Raw genomic sequence first — 9874 nt, 5'->3', positions numbered from 1 at the left:
GTAAGGATGGCGTGGTACATACCAGTCATTGTGTAGACAAACCAAACATCCATTTAACTACTATCTCACTCAATCCAATCCCAATCCAATTCATTTCAAATTCATAGATAAATTTGGAGAACATTGCAAGGTCAAATTGGATAATTTGAGAAAATAATTTGACAGAGGTGGCATCTCCTACTTTCTTCTTCATTTCCGTAATACATTATAGAAAGGCGTATCATTTTCATAGAAGAAGAGCAACCAACATTGGCAATCTCTGTTCACAGGGTGACAGCTGACAAGAGAAATGCAGAAACTAAGCGCCGATTGCGGCTTGCCTTAGCTCCCTAGCGGCCGCTCCACCGCCACCCAAACGTAGACCCGTGCTGCGCCCATGCGCTCTTAGCGCCGCCTACCGCTCCTCCTCCGACGCGACGCGCTCTCGCCGCCGCCGCCGCGCAGAGCGGCATCGACAGACAGCCGCGGGGGTTCCCCTTTTTTTTAGGATGCGGGGGTTCCCGGTTGGGCTTCGTCGATTCGGCCTCCAAAATGTACTCTAGGCCTATTTTACCTACGCCCACCAGCTCCATTGACGCAACCCACCAGCACAACAAGGCCCTATATGGTACTCAACAAAAAGAAAAGAAAAATTAAGGCCCACCACCTCGCCTTCTTCTTCCTTCGCCTGACTCCTCCCATTCTCGACTCGAAAAAAAAAAGACTCCTCCCATCCCCGTTCCTCGCCGGGGTGGGAAGCCGCCCCAATTCCCTCGCCGCCGCGCGTCACAGGCATCCACCGGAAATTAGCCTTGCGGGCGGCCATTTCCGCGCATCCCTCCCCAACCAGCGCGAACCTCGACCAAAACCGCAGGGAATCCCACCACCGCAACCCCGCTCCCGCGCAGAAACGACCAGAGAGAGAGAGACGCGAACGCTTGCCTGCTGCGCGACGGCGCGCTGTTTGTCCGGCTCCATGTGGCGCTCCCCCTGGGCGGCGCCAAAGATCGCGCCCCGCGGCAGCACGGGCTTCACGAGGTGCTCCACGAGCATCTTCACCGCGTCCTCCATGTGCACCACCTCCTCCGCCTCCCCTCCTCCTCCTCTTCCGCCGCCGGACATGCCGCCCTGACCCGATGCTTCGCCTCCACCGAACGAATCTCCAGGGTTTGGGGCTTGGATTCAGTGAGGCTTTTGCGGCGGCTGGCTGGCTGGTCGCGGGTGGATTGGGGTTTTTCGTACGAGCAGAGCAGAGAGAGAGAGAGAGAGAGAGAGAGAGAGAGCAGTGCGGGTGGTGGTGGGTGGGCAGGGCTGGAAATGTAAAGGGACGTGAGGGTGTCGAAGTGGAAACGTTAAGGGCGTGATGGGCGAGGTCGATCATCCACGGTCCATTTTATCAGCATCGTGAGTCTTGGCTTCCCTATAATTAACAGAGAAATGTCTATTAGATTTGATTTCTCAACTTTTAAACCAGACAAAATGTACTTTTAATTCTTTAATCCTAACAAGTTACACCCATTAATTAATTCAACAAAAGCAGTTTTCGTGCTAACTTGCATGGTTTTGACACGTCGCCCATGTGTCAATCTTCTTCTTCCTTCTCATTTTAACTTAGCCAAGCATTTCGTCGAGTAGTGGACGCGCGTCGAGCAGCATGCGAAGGAGGGAGCCTTGGAGCTTGTGCGGCTTGCAGATGTAATTGTGACGAATATTTGTACAAGGTAGGCTACATCTCTGGGGCCTCACTGGCCACACGGGCACTGGCACACGCCATCAGATCCCCCTTTGTGCTTGCGCTATTATGCTGTCGTATTATAGAGCATTATGGAGAGGAGTGGTCGTAGTCAGACCCCAGAGATATAGCCATGTCAGTGAATCTCGTTAGCAAATCTCGCTATCATGCCTCGTGTGATTGTTTGATTCTTGGGTGACCAACTATGCTCCTTAATTTTTTTTCAACAAGTGGTATCATGAGCTAGGTTGTTCAGAGATTACGGATTATTAATCTAGAGAGAAATTTCGACGTTGTGATTGTGATCTGCCGCAATGTCGTCAAAGGCAGCGGGTGTCCACGAAAGCGATCGGAAAAGAAGCAGCTTACCACCGAAATCCTCGGTGTGTTCGAGTCTAGATGAGATGCAACTTCAGATCAAATCGTTGGTCAGCGGCGGCGGCCTAATTGCGCGGAGAGATAGAACACGGAGCCGATTGATCGTGTTGCACAACGTATACCGCAGCCAGCAAGTGATGTCAGGTTTGCCAAGCTAGGCCAGGCGTGGGCAGAGGCCCAAGTAGGCTGGAGTAGAAGACACGGTGATTGTAGTGACGATGACATAGAAGTGTGATATTGATGGTGGCCGACTTCTGGACGTGGCAACGCGTCGCACATGACCGAGGGCTTGTGTGGCTTGGTTTGAGTGTACACATGAGAGCTTGAAGTCGATGGGGGCGTACGGTAGCATGGCCAGCTATATAAAGTCATGTTGCAGGTGGAGCTGGAGTTTGATGGAAGACTTCACTAGGTGCTGATGGAGGGGCTACGGTGTAAGACATCGGAGAATCATAGAGTATTTCAACAGATAAGGCAAGAGACACATGGTTCGGATTGGGCCCCGGTGTCTGATGGAAACGTGATACTCGACATCGGTCGGTGATAATCATTTGGTTCTCTGAAGTAGGGGTTGAGGAGGTGTGGGCTAGCTACCCAGGAGACTTGACCGGGGCAGCAGGGGCTCTACACGATGATAGTGGCGAGGCATGATGTAAGCACTGGAAACGGCGACATACCAAGGCACTAGTGGTTAGACAAAGTGTGCAGAGGATGCTGGAGCAATATTAGCGAGTATCAGGTTTAAGTTGGTGACCGGGTCTATCAATACTAGGATATGAATAGGAGCTGGCCATAACGAATCTGAGAAAGTGATGAAAAGTCTAAAATGTTAAAAGCTTGAAGATTACATAGATGTATATTCTGTGATGTTTGGTACAGATGGCAAAGTATGGATGATAAATGCAGGAGAAGATGGAGTGTTATAACCATGGGACATCTAAGGCTGACCACAGTGGGAGTAACATCACTGGTAACATCACACTTTTCAAGATAATTTTACTTATGTGGCACATATTTAATGATGAGAAAGGTGATGGTAACTTAGCTAGTTACTGTAACATCATACATACCAATACAATATGAGTCTATAGCCTAATAAATGAATCATAACATGACAACGCACATATGTTACTACCCATTGCGGAGATAGTAACATAGCCTAGTAAAAATATGATGTTACTAATCTAAGGTGGTGTTTGGTTCTCTAGTCCTAGGACTTTTTTCTAGTCCCAACTAAAAAGTCCCTAGTCCCTAAAAAGTCCCTCCCTGTTTGTTTCAAGAGACTAAAAAGTCCCTGGTCCCTTCCTAGAGATTATTAAATGACCATGTTGCCCCTAGTATATAGAAAAATAATAATTAAACAACATCATGGGGTGGCGGGCCAATGGGTGCATGGAGGGGCATTGTTGAAAAAGTCCCAAAAAGTCTCAAAAAGACTCTCCTTGAGAGTCTTTTTCATTTAGACTCAAATGACTAGTTTAGTCCCTAAAAAGTCTCTCTCGTTTGGTAAAAAAATCTTTAAAAGGATTTTTTCTAGTCCCTACACAGAAAAGTCCCTGAAAACAAACACCCCCTAAGTTACTCCTCATTGACGTTCAAAAAAAAAAAGTTACTCCTCATTGTGACTAGTCTAACAGACTATCTTGAAATAAGAATCTCGGGCAATAATTGGTTGGTTTTTGTTTCCAACAGCGGCGGCGCACATAGAGAGGTGCAGGTGGCCGGGTAGCTCCTGCACGGCGAGGCTCACGGGACCAACGGGGCCGAGGGTGGGGTGTGCTCGCGGCTAGCCGCACGGAGGCACAAGCTTGGAGCTCCTGTCCATCGGAGCTGTTGGTCGGCATCGCTTGCGGGATGGTGTCGCCGTTGTCGCCCTGTTCTACCGCGCCCTGTTCTACCGCGCGGCACGAGCCCTCCTTGACCTTGTGTTCCACTCCATGCGTCGTCGTCATAGTCTGTGGTGTCGTCCAAAGGCCAAATTGGCTGCCTTATCGTTGTTATATATCGTCCGTTGCTTCGTCCGGGTGTATATATGCTACAGTTGCACCGGTGGCCATAGAGAAACAATTAGGAAGAGGGAACGAAACTGCTCCATGCTCTCACGACTTGTCACGTCCCTGACTACGTTACTACCAGGTCCGCAGCCCGCCGCATCTGATGCTAGCTCCCATGCTCTCGAGGAAGGAGAGCATGTTCGAGCTGAGGCTGAGCTTCTTCTCAAAGCAGGGGACCAAGTCCATCGCACGAAATATGGAGCCGGAGAGCTGGGGGAGCGGACGAGTTCTACAGGTGGTGCGAGTCTTGTCAAGGAGGCCGATGTCGAAGGAGGAGGCGACAACATGGTGGCGGGCAAGGAATGTCGGGGAGCATTGCTACGCAAAAGAAAATAACCACGACGAACAAATCAAGATCATTATATTTTTGAAAGAAAATCCAGATCATTATTGAGGTGCAGGCAACAGGATTATACTCTCGAAGTCTCGAGCATCACGTCGATGCAACAGAGAGGTCGACGATGTTGATGAAGTCCTCTGTCATAGCCCTAGTTTATGGCAATGTACTAGAGTAGCTAAGCATGGCATGCATCATGATTAAATTTGATTACATTTCAGATTGAGGGAAATTCGAAGCCTCATGGTAAATTATATAAAGTGTTAAAACCCTAAATTTTCTTCAATGAACCCTAATTGCTTGAATAAATGTTCCGATTTATACATTTGAAATGGCTAAAGCAAAATTTATGTATATGCTATCTAGTGTGAAGGTTAAACAGGTAGTATCTTGATTAAAAAAACTGCAAATAAACTTATCTCTTGAATCGACATTAGACCCATGATCTCGATTCATGCTATGAGCTTGCTAGATTGAGCAAAAGTGAAAACATTTCGTTTATCTAACTACAAAAAAAGGAGATTATAGTCCATATAAATTATTTATTTGGTGTTACAGATAACAGACCAAACATTCTTCTGTGCTTATACCTTAATTACACACTTCACTAGTTTGTAGAACATAGAGCAAAACACAATGTGGAAAAGATTTTTCGTCTTGCATGGATGATGGAAAAGGGGGATTTCAAAAATTGACACATAAAGAGCTTTGAAAATTTGACACATACGACCAATATACTTGCCAACTTCCTCGGCAACTATCCGGAAAAGAACTATAATGGTCTTGAGTCCCGACCCCCGAGAGAATCTACAATCAAACTGGGCAGATCCACCCTTCCCCCCTACATGTTTGCAGACGCGACCCCGGACAGCGCTGAACGACCTCCCAAATGCCCTCCCTTGCAATCACGTCTCCCACTTTCAAATCCTGAAGTCAATGCAAACACATGCATGCCGATCATACATAGGAATATCACACACAAACAACATTTATTCGTAGTAAAAAATACATAGTTCAAACATAAAATTTCTTCCAAGTGCACAATTCAAACACTAAGTTCCCTGGTTTTGATTATTGGCTCACATATGCTCCATAAGATCATTGAGTAGTTGCACGTGCACGTATTGATCTCGAACGTTCCGATGCATCTTCAAAAAGTTCACAACATGCTCCACATCTTATTCCGAGAGTCAAACATGAATTCCTAGATTTTCAAAATCATGTATTCGGGCTGCCACTTCACCATCATCCTCGACAATCATGGGGCGGACAAATTTGATTGTGACCTGAAGACATGTGCTCTGCCCCATCCGGACCATCTCACCAACGGCAGCGGCGGTACAAATGCAAACATCCGTTCTTCGCAACAATCCTTCTTGAGACCGAAGTAGGGACCATGTGCCTCCACGCCATTGACCACGTGCAAGAACAAGGGTTTGCTCATCCAGAAGTGACGTCGGAAAAACCCATCACGGTATGCTGGTCCGGTTTGAAAGTAGTCTGTCTAGAGCAGTCGTGCACCAACGATCCTATCCCGATTTACAATTCTCCTTTCTTTTTATCGAACCCTTGAACTTTAGAATATGCTTCACTTTCTTCTCTATTTCCTCTAGGATGCTTATTACCATCATGAACTCAACATCTTCGTCGTCCGATTCCGACCAATCGAGTAACTGTGACTGGAGGAGCAGGACGTACCGCGGCGTCACCCTTCCGAGGGGGGGGGGTCCGGGGCAGCGACGATGGCGGGGAGTTTTTTTTTGCCGATGGTGGCGGCGTTGTGGGGTCGACGGTGTCGGAGCTAGGGTGACAACGAAGCTAGGGGAGGACGAGGTTGGAGAGAGGATAGGAAGACGGCACATTGGGCTAGGTTGAGGACGGTTTAGAGGGATTTAGGCCCTGTTTGGTTCAGCTGTGGATTTCTAAAAGCAGCTGTGAAAAATCTGTTGTGGAAAAACAGCTATGGAAAATTTGATGTGAAAAAGATGTAGGTCATTTGACAAACTAGCCGATACAGCATTTTCAGATTTTGGCCCGCAACGGAATCAGATTTTGGAAAGCACGTCCTGGGCTGCTTCCGCTTTTGGTTCAGATTTTGATAGCGGATTTCTGAAATCGGATTTTGCTGGGTTCGTCCTTTGGTTCAGATTCTGCTACGCGGCAGCGGAATCTGTCGATAAAAGCTGAACCAAACAGGGCCTTAGGGTGGGTGTCATATCTGATGTGACGGACACGTCTGAGCTCCCCATATCCGTTCTAAATATGGACTTCGGGGTGGTGGGCAATCCGAACATATAGGGTAAGTGGGTCAGTTATATGGCATTTCTCTATCTCTACTACTTAAAAAGAATGTAAGATTCCCATTTCACCTTTCTTTCTGTAAAGGAACTATGCGTGAACAGTAAAATGGATGATCCATTGATGATGATGAACAATACATTTATATTCCCTGAAAGGGCACATCGCACAGCCATGATGGTTTACAAGCGACGCGATTAAAGGCGCATCGGTTAGGATAGAGAGAGAGATCGGGTGCATCCCCCCGGTGAGAAAACTGCACATGCATGTCGGGGTGGAAAAGCTAGGATTTTAATTAAACTAATTAACTAAATCTTTACACTCCCCCTAATCCCTGCTTTCATTATTCTTGTAAACATCATCATCACCATCACCATCATTATCATCTATCTCCTCCAAAAAGCCTGTAGGAAAAATATGAGGAGATATGTACAATATGTCATCAAAAACTCCTTCCAAAAACCCAGTGGGAAAATAAGGAGAAACCGACATATCACAATGCATGCATTACTATTGCCTCATTAAAAACCTTCCATAAGAAACCATTTAGCAAAAACATATAAAGGAAAAGAGTGCAATATCAAAGATCCGAGGATCACAAACAGATTATCATTCAGGGAGACACTCCCCCTGAACTTTGCAAGTCCCAAAGTCGTTTCATGCCAATTCCATTGATGTACTTCTCAAATAAAGAACTTGGTAGTGACATTGTAAACAAATCGGCAAGATTGTCACATGACTTCGTTGACAAAATATTTATCTCGAAATGGTCGACCATTTTGAGACTCCTTGTCATGTCCATGATCAAATTCGGGACTCCGAACTACCTTCGGTACATCAAAACACATAAACTCGTAATACCGATCGTCACCGAACGTTAAGCGTGCGGACCCTACAGGTTCGAGAACTATGTAGACATGACCGAGACTCATCTCCGGTCAATAACCAATAGCGGAACCTGGATGCTCATATTGGTTCCTACATATTCTACGAAGATCTTTATCGGTCAAACCGCATAACGGTATACATTGTTCCCTTTGTCATCGGTATGTTACTTGCCCGAGACTCGATCGTCGGTACCTCAAATACCTAGTTCAATCTCGTTACCGGCCAGTCTCTTTACTCGTTCCGTAATGCATCATCCTGCAACTAACTCATTAGTCACATTGCTTGCAAGGCTTATAGTGATGTGCATTACCGAGAGGGCCCAGAGATACCTCTCCGACAATCGGAGTGACAAATCCTAATCTCGATCTATGCCAACTCAATAAACACCATCGGAGACACCTGTAGAGCACCTTTATAATCACCCAGTTACGTTGTGACGTTTGGTAGTACACAAAGTGTTCCTCCGGTATTCGGGAGTTGCATAATCTCATAGTCAGAGGAACATGTATAAGTCATGAAGAAAGCAGTCACAACAAACTAAACGATCATCATGCTAAGCTAATGGAATGGGTCAAGTCAATCACATCATTCTCTAATGATGTGATCCCGTTAATCAAATGACAACTCATGTCTATGGCTAGGAAACTTAACCATCTTTGATTCAACGAGCTAGTCAAGTAGAGGCAAACTAGTGACACTCTGTTTGTCTATGTATTCACACATGTACTAAGTTTCCGGTTAATACAATTCTAGCATGAATAATAAACATTTATCATGATATAAGGAAATATAAATAACAACTTTGTTATTGCCTCTAGGGCATATTTCCTTCAACAATATCCCACTATGGTCTTATCTTGATTTTTCCGATAGAACAAACCAAGATCTTTGGTGCCTTGAAGATATCTGAAAATGTTCTTCACACCAACCCAATGCCTTTTTGTTGGTGATGCACTAGCCAATAAATTTACTGCGGCTCAGAACGAGGCTTAGGTCACAGCCCATCAAGCCTTTCAGCCCAACAGGCCCGGCACCACTTTAGCGCTGAATAAAAGCGATCGACGGTTATGGCTTCCCCTACCGCCCCCGATACCCATCCCACGCAGCGGCACCGTCTTCTGTTCCCGCCGCCGTGCCGTATACGCGCTCACCGGCGAGCCGCCGGCAGTGAAGGGGCCATATCCTCCCTCGTCGGAGTCAGGGATGTTCACTCCATTCTGGAGTCCGTTGGCGAGGCCGCGAGACGCCGGGTTCCAGGCGCCCTAACGGCGTCTAGGGCGACGGTCGACGGTGGCGACAGAGCGCCCAAAGAGAAGACGGTGGCTCGCACCGGTGTCGGGCGGACCCGCACTGCTGCTCGTGCCAGCGACGTCCGCACCGGGCGCCCCTCCTGTCCCGAAGAGGAAGAGGCTCTGTTCGCCCAGAGGAGCAGGAGAGCGGCCGAACGCCCATGGGGCGCTGCTTGTCCCCGCGATGTCCACACCAAGCCCTGGACCGGCGCTGCCACTTGCTCCGGCAGCGGTGACCGCGCCCTCGATGGCCATGGCGCGTCCTAGAGTGGGGATGAAGATGAGGTCATCGCCCTCAGCGCCGACGACGCGCGTCGGAGCCGGACTATAGCCGCGTGTAGGTACGTTGACGACTATCACCCGTTCCTCCTCCTTTGCCGGCGTGAGTGACGGCAGGCGTGTGCCGGCGGCAACTGCAGGTCCTGGCACGCCCATCTCGGCGTTCAACGGTGGAGGGGCACTCGGTCCGGAGACAAGCCCTGGGTCCAGACCCTGGCGGTTGTCAACCGGCGTGGCCATGCGTCGGTTCACCGGTGTGGCATGACGGCAGCGTCCAGCGGTCGCGTGATGGCGGACTACTAGGAAAAGGGCTATAGATAGGATTGACACTAATGGCGGACCAGGGAAGTAGTGCGCCACTACTATATACTAATGGCGCACCAGTTGGTGATGCGCCATTAGTGTGGAAGACACTAATGGCGCACCAGAAAACAGGTGCGCCACTAGTGATAATTTTTTTACATACGCACTAATGGCGCATCCTACCGAAGTGCGCCATTACTAGTTCTAACTAGTAATGGCGCACCAGACATGGAGTGCGCCAGTACTGAATTTGTTTTTATTCTTTTTTTGCAAAACTACTAATGGCGCACCGCCTCACCGTGCGCCATTAGTATATATATATATATATATATATATA

The 9874-nt window shown here is 47.9% G+C and overlaps 1 protein-coding gene across 1 annotated transcript in view; it reads right to left on the bottom strand.

Moving 5' to 3' along the window:
* The window catches only part of LOC119315266, a 7693-nt gene extending 6369 nt beyond the window's left edge, over window positions 1–1324 (bottom strand). Inside the window, exon 1 of the mRNA XM_037589931.1 lies at window positions 922–1324. Within this exon, the coding sequence (XP_037445828.1) occupies window positions 922–1101 (180 nt within the window). The 5' untranslated portion in view covers window positions 1102–1324. The remainder of the gene's footprint in view (window positions 1–921) is intronic.
* Window positions 1325–9874: the final 8550 nt, after the last annotated feature.

Source organism: Triticum dicoccoides, chromosome 6A (assembly GCF_002162155.2).
Source record: "Triticum dicoccoides isolate Atlit2015 ecotype Zavitan chromosome 6A, WEW_v2.0, whole genome shotgun sequence".
Lineage (NCBI taxonomy): Eukaryota > Viridiplantae > Streptophyta > Magnoliopsida > Poales > Poaceae > Triticum > Triticum dicoccoides.
The sequence above is the reverse complement of the archived record's forward strand: the minus strand, read 5'-3'. Positions and strand labels throughout refer to the sequence as shown.